Here is a 21853-nt window from a genome sequence, read left to right on the forward strand (position 1 = left end):
AGTATGGAAATAAACTTGGTTATCACAAGTTAATGGTCAGATCTGTGGAGAAGCAAGTCTGCACATTGTAACAATTCTTGTTTTTCTAGGTATTTTTTGAGCTATACAACAGCTGTTATTGAATAAATACAATGCAGATATGTTTAATGTCATACTCTGGAACATTTTGTGAAAAGAAATAACATCTTCATGGAGACAAGAAAGTAGCAGAGCCTCCACCTTAAAGAAGTTTCATAGTGCACCTTTAACTTGTTTACGTGTGCATTTTATGCTTTTAAAGTAACTGAGATATATAAAGTTATGCTCTATTCTTGTTGAAATATATAAAAAAGCACACTTCAAAGTCCTGCGTACACTTGATCATAAGTTAAAAGCTCAGTTTGCCTCCTGCCTCTGAAACAGTAATTACACAGAAGATTCTTTAATCATTGCTCTCTTTGAACTCTAGGTGCTTTGTTGCTGGGTGCCTTCTTGTTCAGCTGGCAGTTCCCCCACTTCAACGCCCTCAGCTGGAACCTGAGGGAGGACTACTCCAGAGGGGGCTATCGCATGATGTCCGTCACCCACCCGGCCATGTGCCAACGGGTGGCGCTGCGTCACAGTGTGGGTCTCATAGGGCTGTCCACAATCGCTCCTGTTCTCGACCTCACCACATGGACTTTCCCCATTATCTCTCTGCCCATAAACCTGTACATCAGCTTCCTCGCCTTCCGCTTCTACCGCAAAGGAGACCGCAACAGTGCTCGCAAGCTGTTCTTCTGCAGTCTGTGGCACCTGCCCATGCTGCTGCTGCTCGCCCTCACGTGTAAAAAGCCCCGCCCACAGCAGGATGCCCCCACGCCACACTCTCCTGCCCTCCCTGTGTGAATGAAGCATGTGTGACTACCACCAAGGCACCACTCGCACTCAGGGCGACACATGACAGACATATGAATTTAATTCAAACCAGTGGTGCTCAGGAAATGAGCTGCAAATGTTGTGGATCAAAACAGCTGATTACAGAAACACCCTGAATTATTACAGACCCTAATGATTTCAGCGTGTCCTGTGTATATTCTGTATTTATTTATAGAGGTCACTCCCAGTTCCTCTCTGTGTTGTACAGGATTCAGTTACACTGTAAAGTGTCCATATTGCATTGTTCAAATGCAGAACTTGAGAGGAGGTCGGATATTATGTGGTGTATTAAATTAGACAGTGAAAATAGGACTGAATGTCTGTTTTCTGAGCAGCTACACTTTACACAAACTTTTCCGGTTACTTGACACAGGGAAAACCTCATTGTGCTTTTCTTTCAGCTGCTGCACTTATGTGCCCTTATGCATTTACATGTCTGTTTAATTCTTCTTGTTTTGCCGCTAATAAATCTCCACCTCCTGTATCAGCCAGGACAAAAGGCATTCAATAAATCAAATCTATAATTCTGGCTTCTGGTGTCCTTTTTCTTTTCTACATCTTTAGCTATTGTTTTATAATTGTTATAATATTCACTTAAAGCACACACATTATCTACTTTGTTAACTCTTCCCGTATGTCAACAGTCATCCCCCTTTTTCCTCTTTATTTTTGGTGCTGGGTTACGTTTCCATCACCACACTCTGAGCAGCGCCCTCTCCACACCACACGCCCCGTCCATAAAGGGGCTGTGGGCTCTGTCCCAAGGCCGAGTGACCTGAGCAGGACTGACATCCTCGTAAAGTGTCCAACGACCGGAGAGAGAGTCTCATATCAGAGTGAAGGGACAGATTGAGACAGCTGTTACTGTGTAGAAGAAAACAGAAAAAAACCCACTTTGAACCTGGATTAAGTCTTTGCCAACCTCAAGGGCTCGGATAGACGGTCTGGACATGGTTTACAACATCCGCTTTACAAGAGACACCGGAGAGTGGGGACATCGGATCTGAAAATCTGAAAAACAACTCAGAAAAACTTTCATTTTTGTGTCTGAGAAAAGCTTTTATGATCGTAAGTTACAAAATAAAGAACTTTAGGTCCCACAGAGAAGTAGGGTGACCACCTCAAACTGTAGGAAAAGAGAAACACGTTGAATAATGTGAGATATAGAAAGACTGTGGAAATTTAAACTTAAATGCAATAACCTCATGTGATTTTCAGTTTTTTTAACAATTGAAACACAGAGAAATTGGAAAAGCTAACACATTTACAACCCTGAATCCCAGTGCAACCCAAAAGTCTTGTATAACTCTCACTTTTTTTAAATAGCCCACTTCATAAAAAAGTGTGACATTGAAATAAATGGGATCTGGGATACGGAACAAAATGGCTATAAGAGGTAACACCAGAAAGATCACTCTGCTCATTGTTTATTAAATTAATTATTTTAGTGTAAATGTCTGAAAGTAAATAGAATTCTAAGACAAATATTGAGACGATTTGTCATTATCGTCGATATTTCTATTTTTAAATTATGCTTTGTTTATCAGTGGATGTAGAAGAGAACGGTAGAAATGTGTAATAGCTTCTTTTAGGACATGCGCAAACCCTGAAAAAATATTTGCATTTAACGACATATCTAGGACATGTTGACTTTCTGCCGTGCGTAAAGTGTGCGTAATAACGAGCAATGCCTGACTCGCGCTAGAATATTCTTAGACAAACAACAATTTTGTAGTCAATGGAGAAAACAAAACACAATGCCCGAGGTCTGTTTTAATAGACTGTAGTTTGGCAGCTCGTCTTCTGCTTGATTTAAGGCGCTCTTCCTGTCACTGCGCATGCTTTTTTCGAGACTCAGATCCACGAGTTTTACATCATGAAGTCTGTTTTGAGTCTTCTCCAGTCCCGTATGTAAAAATATCCTCCGTGCCCCTCCGCTGCTCACAAATACTGGAAATGAGGTAGCAGCTTTGTCCAGAGTTTCTTATTTTTATTTCGCACTCTCGAAGTGTTCCAAGACTAGACAGGGATCACTGATAAACTGATGAGGCACGATCTATTCAAACAGCTCGTTACACTCAAGAAATACAGTAGGCTACTTCACTTAATTTAGAGTTTTAGTTCGCTCAGTCATAGCTTACAATGATCAGGAAGAGACTTAACGCATTTGAGAAAGGGAAATGGGGTCCTAAGCTGCTTTTTCTGCAGCATGGTCAGTCCATTGAACCTGTTGAATGGAGCTATTTGAATGTAAATGCAGGGCTGCTTCTACTTACATTGTTCGCGATTTTAGAAGAAACAAAAGTTCGTCGCAACAAAGGAAATAAGAGCGGCAAATTTAGAACAGCCTAATTCGATTGCCAATTTTGTTTATTTATTATTTTGTATTATGAAATGTTAGTCTAATCTGCGCGCGGTTACGTAGGGTATCCTTATTTAAATATTACGTATTGTACGCTACTTGGAAAAAAAAAAAAAAAAAAAAAAAAAACAATAATAATGATAATTAAAACTTTAAACCTTCTTGCCTAAGTAAATAAATAAATAAATACATAAATAATAAATAAAAACTACTGCCTCACAGCTACGAAGAACAATTTATCAATAGCTAGCAGGTGCAAATCAAACTATTTATTTATTTATTATTTATTTATTTACGTATTCCCGTTTCATTGTTTTGTGTGTAATTTCGCTTTTTTAGGCTACTTTTTCCACGAAAAACACAGGAGAACAGTCCGATAAATACTTTAAATACGTTATATATAATTATTTGAACAAAATAATGGCGCCACGCTTCAGCAAACTGCACTTAATTATCCTCTCCGTCCAATGAGAAACTTTCCCAAACTCTCAGCAGCGCCCCGCACGCGCTCCATCTCCATAGTGACGCTCCCACGGCTCGCACCGCCCCCTCTCCCCTCCCATTGGTCCACTTCTGTCAACAAACCGATTCCGCGCGTTCTGATTGGCCGCCGCCGCTGCCCGTCTCCCGCCCCGCACTCTATAAGGACAGGCGCGCCACCGTTTCTCCATCAAACGCGAGACGAGCGCGCAGCAGCACAGCGGTTTGTCAATGGCACCCGGACACTTTCTGAGCCATAACTATGCTTAACAATTTATCTTCTCGTGCGTGGATATATTGGTTATCTCAGAAGGTGTTTATTTAATTTAGTTTTATTCATTTTTGTTAGTGTTTTTTGATTGGAAGCGAGCATGTGTCTTGGCTCGCCTGGATCGCAGAGGTGCCACCGGGAGTGAGGAGGGCAACATGCGCCGCTGGGAAATGCTTTTACACCGGGAGATTTATGGAATATAGCCCGGTTTGCCACAGCTTCTGGTCGAGCCCCGTGAAGAAGAAGCTACTTTTGCTCAGCATCATGTTTTTAATTTGGGTTTACATGCTGTACTCCTGTGTGGGCTACTGTTCCACCATGCCAAGTTTGGTGGTGGACAGTTATCGGGGCAAGGAGAGCGCGTCGCTGGGCAAGAGGGGGACAGAGAGCGGGGGTCTTGTCTCCAGACTTTTAGCCAAACCTCAACCCTGGGAGGATATTGAGTCGGACTATGAGGAGCCATCAATACGGACAGCATCCAGAGATCTCCTGGACACTGATCGGACTGAGGACTGGGACGAGCCGAGGATCTTAGGGGGTTTGGGGGCGAGAGGGGCCGCGGAGCCGAGCGCGATGTCCAGCTTCTCCTCCGGGGCCGGGAGCAAGAAGCTGCCCCAGGCCATCATCATCGGGGTGAAGAAAGGAGGTACCCGGGCTTTGCTGGAGTTTCTGCGGGTGCACCCTGACATCAGAGCCGTGGGAGCTGAGCCGCACTTCTTCGACCGCAACTACGAGAACGGACTGGAGTGGTACAGGTATGGAAAAAATTGTACACATTTATAACACCAAAAAAGCTGTCAAAAACGCTCTTTATCGTCTTTTACGTTTGTTTCATAAAAGCAACACTTGAAATTAAACGGAAAAAGTCTATAATTATTCTAAACCAGCAACAAAAATACGCAAACATATCATAATAACACGAAATTTCTACTCAATTCTCATTCAAGTAGTCATTTTTTCTTAATTTATACGTTGCCAAAGTCTTAAAACACCATTCTCCAGATTAAATTAATTAACACAGGCTTCCAAATCCATAATTAAGTGCACCCATTACGCTTATAGTTCATCGTAAACTAACATATTAAACAAATTAACAATAGCTCGTAAATTATGGGGGACCGTGGCTCTTTCTTGGCTGGATTGCATGTCATTTTACACCCTTTATTTCAATGCCTCTGTAATTCCCATTGTGGCACGTTTTGTGTGGTTGCATCCTGTTTCACCGTGCAATCTGATCGCTGTTTGTATGTATTTTTTAAGTATTGCCCCCGGGTATAATATGAAGCTGGCGGAGAATACGGCCACACATGCTCCGTTTTTGCGTTGCGCACTGATCTCTGTTGGACACTGAGCATACTGCACCTTCAAGTCACTCACACCACCTTTAAGTGATTATAAACACTGAATTCTTTTAGTTTAAGATATAAAAACGAGCGTATTATTTCATTTTACTCACAAATTTCACCGCTATGTCCCCGATTTCCCGTGCGTAAAAGTCGTTTTTTTGTTCCCCCATTCATTTTCTATGGGATCGCCAGGCCTAATAGCTCGAGCGCGTTGGAAGAAATAACATCTGCAAGACAAAGTGTTGGTCTAAGGGGGAACAAAACCCTCTACAAAACCGCTTAACGTCCTTTTGAGCTGACCACACTAACATTATCCCGTTCATTTACATTACAAAGTTTTAACTGTGAAACCCTGTCGCTAATGACCGTGTCTTTTTAGGTCAAAGTTAGCTAAAAATCCCATATGTCACCACAGCCTGCTGGCAACTTCGATTTTTTAGCGTTTTATTTGGATACCACCGTCTACTTATGAATTAATTAATAGTAAAATACATATAATACGTTAATCTATTGCCTTTTGGTTATAATTAAAGTCTAAATCTTCCTAAAGTAACATCACTAAATCACTTTATGGATTAGCTCTCCAAATTATTCCTTAATTCGGTTAATTGGCACAGATGTAAACTTGTGTGGGAAGTTTGAAACTGTGTACTCGTCTGTAATCTACTTTATTCCGCAAATTAGTTTAACTGTGTCCTTGCGAAATTAGATAAAGAAGTTTATTTGAATTAATTAAAAAGACAAGACTCTTAATGTTGGGTTCAGGGCAATAAATGAGTAGTTGTAGCGACGATCGGCTTGCACTTAAGTTATTAGTGTATGTAGTGAGGTGACTGTGGTTCTAAGTTTTGACCCACATACGTAAAACACGACATTCACAAAAACTCTAGTCAAAATCGAGCATAACAGAGCAAGATTTTCTGTATTTCTTGTGACAAAGAGCTTCCTTTTGCAGCACCCAAGCAAGTTTCCCAGTCTGCATCGTACCCTGCCCTTCACCCACAACACTACAAACTTTTTGCAAGTCATTTCTGTCAAGCTACTATCTCATTTTTACCGCATTACTAATAATTTTTAGTATCCAATTCTGAAACGGGCATTTTATTGATTTTTTTCATAGCCTGAAATAAACGTGTCCTTGGTTTTTGTGGAGAAGGCATTGCTTTATGAGAGCTGTAGTAACAAACGTAGACTTTATCTGGGAGAAACAGCCGGTCTAAGCATTCACCGCGCAGGAAAGTTTTAGTGCTCATTTTTTGAGTTAGGACAGACTGTGAATCATGTCCTATTAGAAAAGACACAGGGATGAAGTGCGTTTTTACCCTAAATATTACAAATTTTATACTATCAACATAACAAAAGTCGAGATTTACATTAGTTTAGGTGCTTCTGATATCATTTTCTTAGAGTTGCAAACATTGTGAGATGAAATATTGGTTTTAATTCTCGATTTTTGACACCGTGAAATCATTGATTCACTTTCACGGACATTCAGCATTCTCCAGTATGTGACCAGCTTTCTGAAACCAAAGACAAAGTTAAATTAATGCGACTTAAACAGACATAAAAATCTTGTTTGGACTATAGATCAAATTGAAATTGCATAATATTGCTTTGGAAATTGACGCACTTCAAATTTTTTTGTTATTAAGATTAAGCTTTGACCCGAGTACATTATAAAATCAGTTAACCGAACAATTTTGAGTTATTTTTAGTTCTCTATTGCGATATATTTGACCTGTTTGTTAATTCCACATCCATTCTTGCAGTTTCCTGACAAAAAACTTTTACAATAATTACAGTGGCTGTGTTCTGGTTCAAGGACTTTGACGCTTTTTATTTGTCCCGTAGACAAACACTCGCTTTTGAGGTGCACATTTTCACAGTGAGGTCATGCATGAAGTGCCCTGGCTGCCTATAGTGACAACCACACACACACTCTCACACACATACTCACACACACAAAGCCTAACGCCACCGGACCAAGGCCTCAGACAGTCTAAATTTATGACTTTATTTTCTGTTGGCACCTGCTTAGACCAGAGCGTGGAGCTGCAGTGGGTGGGAGAGATCTGATAGGGGCGAGACTGGGGAAATTAATGATGTCGAACGCTCACATTAATGAATAATGGGGGTAATAGAATGAGATTACAACACACACAGAGTCTAGAAGCATAGTTTTTTTTTTTAGAGATTATCCAATACATGGCTTGTTTTAACTTGACGCAAAAGAGATCAAGTCATTTTCTCAGTATGTTTTGGTTTTACACAAATGACATTAGTCCGATGATAGAGTTTCCAGCTATTCAAATCGCTGAAATGTGGGTTTGTTCAAGTTACGGTTCAGGCACTGCTGCTCAAATGTGAAAGGACTATAACTTGTAGTACTTAAGGCGCACTGAAAAAGTTCTCATTGTCTCCATGGAGATGTTATTGCTTTCGAAATGTTCCACTCTATAGCATTAAACTTTCTATTTTGCATTTTTACTCATAGAAAATAACTTGAAATACATGTAGTCTTAAAGTGCGCAGGCTCAACTCTCCACAGATATAACGTGTAAATGAGCTCATTCCAAGCAATAACCGACCCTCCACGAGAAAAGTACCATAGTTCAACTTTTCTTATTCTTATTTATTTATTTATAAAGGAACAGCACATATTAATGAACAGTAAAAAGTGTGACTAATTTCCATCTTCAGTCCCTCGGCAGGTTGACGTGAAATCATCAACAGGACAGAGAAAAGTACAACAAAAATCGCACAAAAGTACATAAAACTAGCACACTCACTGTACATACGACACACTCACTATTAAGGACATTAATCGAAAGTGATATCGTATCGTCAAAGTTCTCACAATAGTATGGACCATCACAATATATCAAATTACAAGTCTATTTGCTTAAATTAAGAGTTATGGTGCAGCAACAGCTAAAAAAAAGACAGAGGGAACTACATAGACCATGATCCTTTGCTCCATTTCAGTGCAGACTACAAGAAGAAATAACAGTTCTAACACTTTTAAGTCTTCGTTCGGCAGTTTTGTTCACAGCCTCCACAAAACATCGCAACAATATCATACCGTGAGATGTATATCGTGAAAATATTGTGTAAATATTGTAAGAGATTTGGATATTGTTACATCCCTAATCATGATCCTGTCCACCATATCGTGAGCTGTCCCACAATATCGCAGTAAATATCGTACTAAGGTTCAAACCGTGACGATATCGTATCGTGAGACTTGGATATCGTTACACCCCTACTCACTATACATACAAATGAATTTAAAACAGTTCATTTGAAGTTCAAAGTCAAGAGTTTAAGAGTTAAACCAACAACCCAATGCATTGTTTATTATGATTATTTGTATATTTTTGTTGTCTTTTGTTATCTTTCATTGTTTGTGCGAATGTGGTGCATGTACATCCTGTTTTCCTGTAGAAAAAATGCATTTATAGACTGTCACCGACCCCAGGAAGAATAGTTGCTGTTTTTCAGTAGCTAATGAGGATCTAAATAAAACAAACAAACAAACCCCTCAATATAAAAGAAAATGTGATTTAGTTAAACATAGTGACATATTTGGCCATTGAACAACCGCTGTTTTAAAGCTTTAGAAAATGCTGCCAGTGTTGAAAGCTCTCGTGTTTGACCTCTCGATAAGCGAAAGAGAGCTGTCCAAAAGCTGCTCTTGTTGTGCGCTTTGAATCTCTTACTTAAATAGATATATCGCCCATGCCCTCCTCTACTTTAAGTGTTGACTACAGCCCAATATTCTCTTACTTCTTCGCTGTCACTTTGCGGTCCAAGTCATTCCCTTCATATTCCATTTAGGCCTATTGACTCTGAAGGGCTTTGATATATAATTACTGTAGTGTGGTTTTGCTGTCGTGTCTTGGGCTCCCCTCTCAGCTGCCTGTTGGGGCCCGCTGCTGCTGCTGCCGCTCGCTCCTCGCTCCTCCCTGGGTCTGGCTCTCGAACACGGACAACAGTCTGGGACCATATGGTATAGCCACTGAACGTCGTACTCACTCACTGTACGCGCTCAAAATAGGACAGCACGAGATATCAGAGTCCAGACGAAATCGCAGTTTGAGTCGGAGCAGTTATTAAATCGCAAAGGCTGTAATTAGTTTTAAGATAATTTCCTCTGCCAAAACCAAAATGAACAGTTTTTTTATAGAAACGTTTTGTACCTGTTGTACATGTTGTGTTCTTGTATTAGTTTCAGTCTTCTTTCAAATCTTTACGCTTCTGTATTTATTTACGATGTGCACTTTGAACCAAATCCTACTTTTTATCGCAAATTTAATCACAATTGCAAGACTTTTTAAATTAAGTTTCATTCCAAAACCGAGCCGACCTAACTCAAAACTCTCTTTATGTATGTTTTTTTTGCAATTCTTCAATTTTTTTTTTAATCAGTGTATTTTAGATTAGAAAGAGGCTCCTAAACATACACAAATCTCCATAAATATACAGAATACATACATATACATACAAATCTTCTCTTTATGTATGTTCAAAGTTGAGAAATCTTAACTTGTAGCTTCTGTTTGTGGCCCTAGGTTTGCTCAGACGGCGTCCCAGACTGGTAGCACTAAAACTGGCGTCATCCCAAAACAGGATGTCTCTCCACTCAACCTTTGTATCTCTTTTCTGATAAAGCACACAGCACAGTAGCGGTAAACAGAATTACACAGTTGTAAAAAAAAAAAACAGAGAAGCTACTTATATATTGCCATTCAGCTGATATACAAGCAGGGCATTGTTGAAAGTGAGTGTAGAAAATCCCTACGAGACTGTGTTGCGGAAGTTTAGTGTCCCATTTGAGCGCGCATTATCTTAATACCATTCATTCAGTCACCTTCTTAAACCGGAGTCAGGCTTGTTTTCGCCGGCCATGTCCGGGACAGTTCTGGATGGGTGCTCCTCTTTTTATCTCCTCTCCACAGGGCGCTCCTGTTTCCACGTATAGGTGACCCCTTCCACTCTCCACTGCTTTCTTCCTTCCTCGTCCCTTCACCAAAATAAGACCACCTGGTTTCTATACTGTTGTCCAAACTGTCAGTGGAAAGACGAAAAAACATCAAGTGGTTTTGTTGTTGGTAGAATTTCGAACTTTTGTTACAAAGGAATAGGAGTGGTAATCAAAACCAGTTTCAGTGCCATAATGATAATAAAACTGACCAATTTTCAACAGAAAATCTGAAAATCATTGAAAAACTGGTCAGTAACGATCAAATTTGGTCCTCTTTATGTGTTTATTTGAAGTATTGCTTCTTGATCAAGTGAGTGTCTAGTTTTTATACCAATTTCAGTATCGTACTTTTGACTAGGAATGGTTCGCTATAGATTTTTTTTTGAGCCGATATTTGTCTTGCAGTTGTGGCCGATTACCGATATTTGCCGATACCAGTACACTGAAAGATCCAAATTCATGTTAAGTTATAGTGCACTTTACAAATTACTTTTTGGTGCCTTATATTGCCTACATTTTCGAGAATGGACCGATACGATATCTGTGAAAATCTTCCGATATTGCCGATAACCAATAAATGATGCTTTGTTTGACAATTTGACAACACTATCGCAGTTTTCCATAGGTTTATACTAAAACTAGTGACACAAGTTTCCAAATTTTAATTATTTTATACAATATTTTGGTGTATAAATGTCACTTATTGCTTCTGCTGAACAAAAAAAGCACTGTTTAAATTTAAAATGGTAACTTTTATATGTTTATGATAACACTACAAGCATGAAGTATAATTTGTGGACTATTTTGTAAACTCTGGGGAGAAGGGGCATTATAGTCTCTTCTATTAATGGAAAACACTTCTATCTCCTGATGTCTGTTAACACTGGATTAGTAATATAATAATAATTGCAGTAAACTTTGTTAGTAAGGAAATGCAGACACAGGACAGCTGGCGCTATAATCTCGATCTAGAATCACAAAAGAACTGCGGCAGTCACCAATGCGTTGGGCTCCGGCTCCTCTGGGATCGCCGCTATTGATTGGTCAGGCCTGATAGGAGGTAATGTGTAGAAATGGGTTAAGAGCTTTGGGCTGGGGTCAGGTTTGTGTCTGCTGCTGACAGCCTCTGTGTGGACACCATCTGCAGAGCTGGACCAGGCTGCAGGCTACAGGCCCACTGGGAGAAACCTGAAAAATATATGACTGCTTAATTAGACTGTATTAGTGTTGTGATAGGCAGGGAATTTGTACTTTTGATCGGATTACAAAAGCAAGGTGGTGACCCAAACTATCTATCAAAGAGCCTTGTGAAATATCGTGTAAAGAGCTGGAAAGGTTGACACAAAAACTGTATATTTTTAATTTGCTTTTGAATCACGGGAAAAGTTTAAGTGACTCAGCATTTATTGTAGACAGCAGATTCTTATTTGTAGTTTAGTTCAGTGTGATGTTGCATATAACTGGCTTTGCAATTAGTTGAATTTTAATCATGATTTGAGATTCAGTCATTTCTAAAAGTCACTAATTAATCACTTCAATTAAGAATACTACATCTCTATCAGTAAAAATATATAGTTTGGGGCAGAGTTTAGACTTGGAAGAAATTGTATTATTCCCTGTGTTAAATGGTACAGATTAAATTAATATTGAAATACATTTTTATTTATTTGAAAAAGGCTGAAGAAAATCACATCCAAATTAAAATTGAGTAAAATTTTTTAGATTTTTTTGTCATTCAAGTCAATATGTGAACATTCAAACAGAGTTAGTGTATTTTATGTATCATAGATGTTTTGTCTTTTGGTCATATAGTTGTTTCACCGTGTCAGTTGTTTCTTGGAAGCCCTCTGCTCCCCAGGGCCTTTCAGTCTGACCAACCAAGCGTCCACATGACAGCAGGTGCACTTCCTCTCCTCTGACTCCACCAAATACAGTTTGCAAACAATGAGAAAGAGTTCAGGGAGAGGGTTACGTCTCACTGTGACTGACCATAAAAACACTCCGAATGCTTTTCTCATGAGCCACTTTCTGCCATTGTCCAGCTGGGATCTGGCTGTAAGAACAGAGTCACAGAGGGCTGTCAAATGTTAAACTAAATCTGATACTAACCGATACTAAAACGTAGGGGTGTAACGATGTCCAAGTCTCACGGTACGATATCATCACGGTATGAACCTCACGGTATGATATTTATTGCGATATCGTGGGAAAACTCACGATATGGTGGGGAGGCTCATGATTAGGAATGTAACAATAATATCAAAATCTCTCGATACGATATTTTCACAATATACATCTCACAGTACGATATTTATTGCAACATTTTGATTTGATTTTATTTTGATTTGAGATTTTGGAGGTTAAGAAAAATGTTAATATGCGACTTTTTCCTCTTCAAATGCCTTGACAAGACTTCTAAAGAACTAAGACTTAAAAGTGCTTAGAACTGTTATTTCTTCTTGTAGTTTACACTGAAATGCAGCAAAGGATCATGGTCTATGTAGTTCCCTCTGTCTATTTTTTAGCTATTGCTGCACTATAACTCTTAGTTTAAGCAAAGAGACTTGTAATTCGATATTATTGTGAGAACTTTGACGATACAATAACATGGTATTTCGGTTATTGTTATATCACTACTAAAACTAGTATCAAAACTTTCCAGGACAATTTTAGAATGAGTTGGAGCTTATCAGAACTATTAGAAGACCACATGGTAATACTAAAGAAACTACAATTACCAGTATATTATGTTGAAAATGACAAAAAAAAGTTCAATTATGATTCTGCTGTCAAAATCAGCATCAAGCCTATTTCTCAGTATTGAAATTGAGTTATACGTTTTCGGTATTTAGTATTTAGAATGACTTACTGAACCCTAGTGTCAGATACCAGACCCCGTTTGTCCAGGCCTCACTGACCACAAGCCCGCTCTTTAACCCTTTCTCTAGTGTTGGTGGGAGGGGAGACTTTGAAAAGCCAGCTAAAGACAGCTTCCATTGTCACATTACAACTGTTTAATTGTTAGAGCAGAGACCTGTGGAGCGAGGAGTGGTGCCCTGTCCGCCCTCACCCCCTTCCTCACCCTCTACTTCCTCTCACTCGCATCTACTTCTCACTCCCTTGAAGACAATATGGCCGCCACCAACAAGAACCTCCTGCTGGAACCGCGGATAAAAGCCAAAGAGCCAAAACAGGATCTCGCCGTCAAACCTTCGCACAGTCCTTTTGTAGGCGCAAACAAAACATGGACAGAGAAAGAGAAGAGACGGCGGCTTTGTAGCATTTACATACTGCTTTTCTGTCCACCTACTGGAGCTGCACAATGAAGCACAAGGCAAAACCAAATCTGAGTGGTGCAATTGTCCCGCAAAGAACAAAATATCTGGTCTTTATCAAAAAAAGTTTAGTTTAGACCGCTACAAACACATTCTGAAATTCATTTCAGTTCATATTTTTCTTCTCTGAAATGTTCATTCTCTTTAAAACATTTTGCAATACTTGACTGGGAAGCACCGATCCAGCTTTTTCAGTTCCGATACCAGTATTGATACTTTGACTTTAAGTGTATTAACCGATACCAGTGTAGGGATGGAAAAAAATGCACGTATTTCCTTAAAATACAGTCAACTTATTACACATGAGTAGGGCTGGGTGTCATTAAGAAGTTGCCGATACGAAACATACCTCGATACATACACCACAATATGACACGCTTTTCGATACGATATATTTCACATCAATTTGTTATAGATCAGTGAAAAACAAAGACTAAATCATGGCTCTGATACTAAAAGTCCACCAAGTTTGCGCAAAATTAATATGAAAAACACCAATTTTACTCAAAACTGAAAATCTCGACACAATCGTAGTTCTTATACAAATTAATCTACTAAAATACACCTAAAAATACTTCTGACGATATCGGTACAGCAGCCTATGATATCGATATTATATCAGCACATTGAACAATACAATATATTGATATTTTGATATTTTTGCACACCTCTAAACATGAGATCGAATAGTGCAATCCAACGTTTATTTATCCTTCAAATAACTAGTGAGCAGTTTTGTTTGAATAAAAGTTTTAACAATACAAGACATCTCAGGCCCGTAAATAGTCTCAATACAACCAATTAAAGGCTACACCAGGATATCGACTGAACCGATATGTAGCTGATACCCAATCCAGCAAATTTTTCAGTATCGTATCAGGTATCAGTGTATCATTAGTTGTCAGAAACATCGTGCATCTAAAATTGTGCCGCCTTTTCACATTCAATAAAGAGTTATAGAGAAAATGGCGTCTTATGAAGTAGCAGAAGGTGTATTCTTGTGGACAAACCCTCGTTGTGTTTGGAGCGTGAATTAGCCCTGTTTTAACAAGGTGATAATTTGGATGTAGCCGCACTTGTCAGGACAAAAACAGCCCTCTTCCTCCACACTTAATGGTCATTCACCGACAGTTAAGAAAAGCACCATGGTGTTAAAATTCCGCCCCAGAGCTCTCATATAGTTTACTTTAAAGAGACGTTGATTTTTTAACAATGCTATAATGGGTTTCCCTCATCGTTTTTACTCAAAATCATATTTAGAGTGATTCAAGCCTGTTTGAGTAATCCTAAAATGTTAGAAAATTTCCGTTTGCACTCACCACCTATCCTCAGCTACAACTGTTTTCACTTCTTATAATCATTCAGACTCAGGGTTAGAAAATGGGTTAGAAAATGGTCTGTATAAGTATTTTTCATGAGTAAAAACACAAGGGATGTAACGATATCCAAGTCTCACAATACGATATCGTCACGGTATGAACTTCACGGTACGATATTTATTGCGATATCGATATGGTGGGGAAGATCACAATTAGGAATGTAACAATATCCAAATCTCTTGGTACAATATTTTCACGATATACATCTCACGGTACGATATTTATTGTGATATTTTGTGGAGGTTAAACAACTAAAATTGTGAATATGCTTCTTTTTCCTCTAAAAATGCCTTGACAAGACTTAATCCAAAGAACTAAGACTTAAAAGTGTTTAGAACTGTTATTTCTTCTTGTAGTCTTCACTGAAATGGAGCAAAGGATCATGGTCTATGTAGTTCCCGCTGTCTTTTTTAGCTATTGCTGCATCATAACTCTTCATTTTAGCAAAAATACTTGTAAATTGATATATTGTGATGGTCCATGATATTATTGTGAGAACTTTGACGATACGATATCATGAAATTTCGGTTATTGTTACATCCCTTAAAAAAAAATGTGAGGAGGCATGGCTAACAGCAGATAATCATTTGTGCAGTATTGAACAGGAAGTCAATGGACCGTATCTATTATTAAGTCGTTTTAGATCAATATTGTCGTTTACGTTGAACAAGATAGACAACGTAATGATTTATGTATGTGATAGTTTATTACAAAAGACAAGAAAATATATATATAACATGTCTTTTTATCAAATCCCTGTACACGTGTAGCAGTGGAAAAGTGCTCACTATTGGAAAAGACATTTGAGGTGCAAACTGTTGAAGCTTCACCTGCGCAGGTCTCCCAGAGGTGTCCATTAAGTTGGTGAACAGGAGAGCTTTGCCTGTGGGACTTATACGGGGAAAAGTGCCAGAGGTCTCCAGAGGTTTGGACTCGTGTGGCAGCAAAAAGATCAGCTCATTAAAGACCAGAGTTGTCCCAGAGAACCCAGGGTAAAGTCCCAAAGATGGTTCCCATAAGAACTCGACTGTTCAGCGTCATGACAACCAGGCAGCTCCCCACTCACGAGCAATTATTCTCCATCATCTCCTGCTTTTCTGGTGGAAAAAAACTGCAGTCTAAGATAACGCTCAAAATGGAAACACAACTACTTTTTTCAACGTTTTTGAAAATAAATTGACAACAAGTTCAAAATGTTTCAAAATACGTTACAGTTTTCAAGGTAGCCAAGGGTCTTAAAAGTCTTAAAAAGCTCTTAAATTTCATGTTCCTAAATTATGTTGTGCAAGTCTTATTTTTTTCACAAAGGTTGTCAGTTTCAGTGGCCTATTTTTTATATACTCAACCGGGCTGCAGTGCAATGTTAAACGAAGGGAAGAAAAAAAGACAACAATGTTAAACAGAAGATCAGTCAAGTGGAGGAAGACGTTGGATGGATCTTGGGGAAGTGAAGGTTTAATCCACAGTGGCTCTTAGATTCTAGATATAGTAGTTGGTTGGTCATTATTAGAATTGGATCTGGTGTTTTTCGCCTGCATAATGGGTGCAATGTTGGTCTTAATTTTCTTTTAATCGGTCTTAAAAAAGTCTTAAGTTTGAGGTCGTCAAAGCCTGGTTTTACTTAACGTCTCTCCTGAAAGGTCTACCACCTCCTTATTTCCATGAAAATGCCATTGCTTTGCCTTGAATGTTCCTTACAGCGGCATTAAACTTCTCTATCTCCATGAAGAATAACAGGTTGCTGAGTTAGAGGTCAGATCACAGAAATAATTTATGTTTTTAAGGTAAGTTATATAAATAAGATAGATATGTTTAATAGGTGTGTGCAAAAATATCAAAATAGGGATATATCGTATTGTTTATTGGGATGATACAGTATCAATATCGTGGGCTTCTGTATCGATATATCGCCAAGAGTACTTTTTGGTATATTTTACTAAATTATTTTGTTACAGAGCTACAGTTTTGTTGCTTGTTTAAAGGAAGGAAACTTGTTTTATGCGACACATTTGACATTTTTACTGTTTTGATGATTAAAATATTTGTGTTTCATATGATTTAGTCTTTATTTTTTTACTGAACCATATCAAATTGATTTAAAATGTATCATATCAAATAGAAAGCTCACGGTATTGAGATATGTATCGTATCGTGGGTTAGGTATTGAGGTATGTATCGTATCGGCAACTTCTAATGATACCAAGTCCTAATGTTTAATGCCTTACTGAGCAACATTCTCTTCGTTTGTAGGTATAATTTAACATAATTTCCACAGAGACAAGGAGATACTTTTACAAATAATCCTTGACATTTTTGTTCTACCTCAATCACGTTTTTTCATCAGTTGCAACACGGGTTCATTTCATATCTGGCATACAAGAAAACAGACTTTTACAAGAGGGCAAAACAATGCTTTTAGTCAAAGTGACATCGAATACGTTACCTGCTAATTCTCAAATATGATTTTTTTTATTATTGGTCTTTTCCTCTGGTCCATATAATCTCATGTATTTTGGCCCGAAGTCAGACCACATGCACAGTTATAGACTCTGAGCGGGGTGAAAAGGCAAAACATTTATCATAGCACTCCCCGGCTGCTAAAGGCCCAAAGATTTAATGAGACCCTGAAACTGTAAACCTGCAGCAGCCTTTTTCTCCATCCTACAAGTCAAACATATTGCTTCAGTAATTATCTTGTCTTCGCCGCACTCTTCGAGACAACATCTAGGCTCCAGTCCAAAGAAAACCAAAGATTCTGCTACCACTCATTCCAGTTTTTCCCCACGTTAATTGCAAAATGTTTCTAAATTTGGCTCTGTGTTTGATAGAGGCAGAGTACTGTACGAGTAGAAGTTTGTGAACTATGGCTTTGAAAAAACTTTGCAGTGGAGCTGAATGAAAAACATTTTTTGACAAAATTTGAGATACTTTTTGCATTTTGGATTTTAAAATCAGGAATCTGTTGAGAATACTGATTTAAAACACATCCAAGAGCAATAATATTTGACTAAACTTACAGAATTCTTAGGCATATAAAAAGTAAGTGTTTCATAATGTTTTGGCAGGCTCGTAAACCATAATATTAGCAATTTTTAAAACATTTTTTTTTTTTATGTTTGCTAACAGTTGTTACTCAAAGGTGCATTGTGTAACTTTTCTGGTGGAGGGTCTGTCAAATGCTTTTCTCCATCCAGATGTTATTCCTTTGTCTGGAATGTTTTACAGTGTGGTATTAAAGCTTTTTTAGTGGAGGTGTGAAGGACCAAAAAAGTGCCCAATTGTTCACTTTTATGGTACAAGCATGAAACTTTGCCAGATTATTAACATCCCTAAGACCAACATTTCTAGATATGAATTGGAACCAAGCCTAAGTCAACCCTGGAACCGAGTTTTGCGCATGTCACAAAATGGCTGACATGGAAACGAGGCTGGCAGCTAAATTATTGCTTAAACTGCTTTTTTTGGGAAAATAATATTAAATTATCACATAGGTTATAAAGAAGAATATGTATTTTCAAGATACTAGCTACAGCAGAGTGGTTTTCAGTGCTGTTTTTTAAGTGAAAGTAAACATTAAATCACAAAAAAATTATGATGCACTGTGTAACTTTTCTGGTCACCCTGGAGATGTTATTGCTTCATCTGGAATGTTTCACAGTATGGCATTAAACCTTTCTATCTTCTCGGACACTAAACCAGACCAAGTTACAAGTCAGATCTGTGGAAAGGCGACCCTGCTCACAGTAACAATGCCTGTTTTTCTATGTGTTTTTGAGCTATAAAACCACCTGTAATTGAATAAATGTAAGGTAGAGCTGTTTAATGTAACACTGTGGAACATTTGAGGCCGGGTAATCACATATTCTTAGATACAAGAAGGTGACAGACCTCTAACCAATAAGTTACGTGGTGTAGCTTTTGTGATTTGTAAATTGAAACCAATCAAATCAGCTTCAATTCAGTACTCAATTTTTTTCTTTCTTTCTGCGAGTAAAAGGAAAATTCCCTCTGTGTCTCTCTACTGCATTTTGCTCTCGACAATAAGGTATGTATCCAGTTACGGATGACAGCGATTCAAAACACATGCAAACTAGCTTCCCCTCCTTCTTCCTCTGAGTGTGTACGTGTGAGTGAACGGGGCGCAGGCAGGGGGTTGGTTATGGTGGCATGTATGTTCTTTTCCAGTCTGTTTCATCTTTTATTCATCCTCCCTGTTGCTAGATCAAGGAGCCGCGTGCCTCTCGGAGCATGTCAGGTGTCAGAGAATCAGTCAGAATGGCTGATAGGTGGCTGCTAGCACATACACAGCTAGCCCTCACCTGCAGCCCCTCATTGTCAATTCCCTTGTTTTTTCCTTGGCTTTCCCCCCCTGTTTTTTTTTTTTTTTTTTTTTTTATTCCTTCACGCTTCATTTACCTTATTCAGTCCATCGTGCCCCGTCCTGTAGGAATGCGAGGGCTTGGAGGCCGCTAACACCTTCCGCAAACAGCTAAGGCAAACACTGATTAGCAAGGATTAGCGGTATTAAACGAATGTAAGCTAATCTGCTAGCAGTGGATTGACTCCTGATGGGAAAGAATCTGAACATGCACTGCTTAGAATGGTAACGTGATTAAGACGTCTGACTGGATACTTTTGTTTGGTCAAGTTTAAGACAGTGATGTGATTGGCGTAATCTTGAGTGTACCGCAGCGAGACTCAATAGAAATGCTGTGAAAAACATTCTAATACATTTTTAACTACATCCTCATTTAAAGTAATTGTGTGGTAAATGAATTGCGTATTATCTAAATTGTAACTTTTAAATTGTATTTTAGGGCTGGGTATCATTAAGAAGTTGCCGATACGATACATACCTCGATACATAGGCCACGATACGATACGGTTTTCAATACAGTGCATTTTCGATTCAGTGCGATTCGATACGATATATTTCAAAACAATTCGATATGGTTCAGTAAAAAACAAAGGCTAAATCATGGCTGTGATACTAAAAATCTTTATTAAACCACTAAGTTCATATGAAAAACACCCATTTTACTCAAAACATATCACGTAAACAAGTGAACTTTCTCCAAACGGGCAACACCATTGTAGCTCTTTCACGAAATAATTTAGTACAATATACCAAAAAATACTCTTGGGGATATATCGATACAGCAGCCCATGATATTTATACCGTATTAAACTAATTAAACAATACGATATATCGATATTTAAATATTTTCAATATTTTGCACACCCCTACAACAACTCGCCCTTATGTAACAAATAATACTCCCTAGAACTGTACGACTCACCCTTATATAACAAATAATACTCCCTACAACTGTACAACAACTCACCCTTATGTAACAGATAATACTCCCTACAACTGCACAACAACTCACCCTCATGTAACAGATAATACTCCCTACAACTGTACAACAACTCACCCTCATGTAACAGATAATACTCCCTACAACTGCACAACAACTCACCCTCATGTAACAGATAATACTCCCTACAACTGTACAACAACTCACCCTTATGTAACAGATAATACTCCCTACAACTATACAGCAACACACCTTTATGTAACAAATAACCCTACGTCCTATGATTTTATACAGTATTTTATTACTTATCTTTCTATTTTTTATAAATTTTTTACTTATTATGACTTTTTGACACCCTGTATCTTTTTTGCTACTTATTTAGAATTTATTATTATTACTATTTATATTTTTTCTTGTTGTCATTATATTATATTATGATCTGTGAGCTACTGTGTCCAAATAATATCCCTTGTGGATCACTAAAGTTTGTCTAAGTCTAAGTCTATAAACGGACGTAGTTCCTATTAGGAAGTGACCATGGGCACGCTTCCGGCTCCATCGACTCCAGCTCCAATTCAGTTTGTATTGGAAAAACATCACCCCATGTGAGACTTTTCATTATGGTTTTAAAATGTTCCTATTAACCCATTCTACATGATCCTACTTTTTTATTTTGCAATTTTTCCCCTTAAATCAATTCCTATTCTTAACACGGAACTCGGCCAGGAAGAGTAAGGGGCCTGTTTTACCAACTGTGAATTTCTGTATCCAGGTGTCCAGGAAAATATCCACGGAGTTTACACACATTATCTAAATATAGTCCCGTGTCGTAAGCTCACTCCTCGCCTGTAACATAGTAAGGGGTCCAGTTACACCCATTGTATCACGTGTCAAAGAAATCCATACACTTTTTTTGCTGTAAGAATGTTCCCCTAGGTCTGACTATTTTTTTGCACATTCATGATTTCAGCAGACCGGGAGAGAATTTGAACTACCAACCCTCTGCTATCATCTTTTCACCAAGTCTACCCCTGTGCTGTGTTTTATTTATACCACATGGCTTCGCTGCAGGGATATTAACACTCTGTAATTCCAGTCAGCCACCCCTAGCCACAAACCCGACGCGTAGGTTCCAGATAAAATTTTTATATTTTTATGGGTTTTTATATGCACATTCTTTCGTATTCTTGCAAAGGTGCCGAATACCAACAAATACTTGACGAAAAAAAGATTTGGAAGTCGCGATGTTTTTCAGTGTAACGCTTTTACATCCCATTGCATATAACTGGGTGGTATTGACAGTTGTGGTTATGCTAAAATTTAAGGAGCCCTTTAATGCCGCTAATGTGCTCTAAAACTTTACAGTAGTGGTTACGTCTTTGTTTATTTATTCTACTACTACTACTATGTGATCTTGCCCCAAAGTCGGACTGGATTCAGGCCGAAAACCAATCTGACCACAAGTCTTCCCCCCTTCATTT

At 38.4% G+C, this 21853-nt stretch overlaps 2 protein-coding genes across 2 annotated transcripts in view; both read left to right on the plus strand.

Annotated features, from left to right (window-relative positions):
• The window catches only part of LOC110154254 (protoheme IX farnesyltransferase, mitochondrial), a 40780-nt gene extending 39354 nt beyond the window's left edge, over window positions 1–1426 (plus strand). Inside the window, exon 7 of the mRNA XM_020918232.2 lies at window positions 449–1426. Within this exon, the coding sequence (XP_020773891.1) occupies window positions 449–867 (419 nt within the window). The 3' untranslated portion in view covers window positions 868–1426. The remainder of the gene's footprint in view (window positions 1–448) is intronic.
• Window positions 1427–3960: 2534 nt separating this feature from the next.
• Window positions 3961–21853, plus strand: part of hs3st3b1b (heparan sulfate (glucosamine) 3-O-sulfotransferase 3B1b) — a 31846-nt gene continuing 13953 nt past the window's right edge. The window contains exon 1 of the mRNA XM_020918192.2: window positions 3961–4765. Within this exon, the coding sequence (XP_020773851.1) occupies window positions 4203–4765 (563 nt within the window). The 5' untranslated portion in view covers window positions 3961–4202. The remainder of the gene's footprint in view (window positions 4766–21853) is intronic.

The sequence above is a fragment of the Boleophthalmus pectinirostris genome, unplaced genomic scaffold (assembly GCF_026225935.1).
Source record: "Boleophthalmus pectinirostris isolate CB_2022bp ecotype Guang Dong unplaced genomic scaffold, ASM2622593v1 HiC_scaffold_14, whole genome shotgun sequence".
Lineage (NCBI taxonomy): Eukaryota > Metazoa > Chordata > Actinopteri > Gobiiformes > Gobiidae > Boleophthalmus > Boleophthalmus pectinirostris.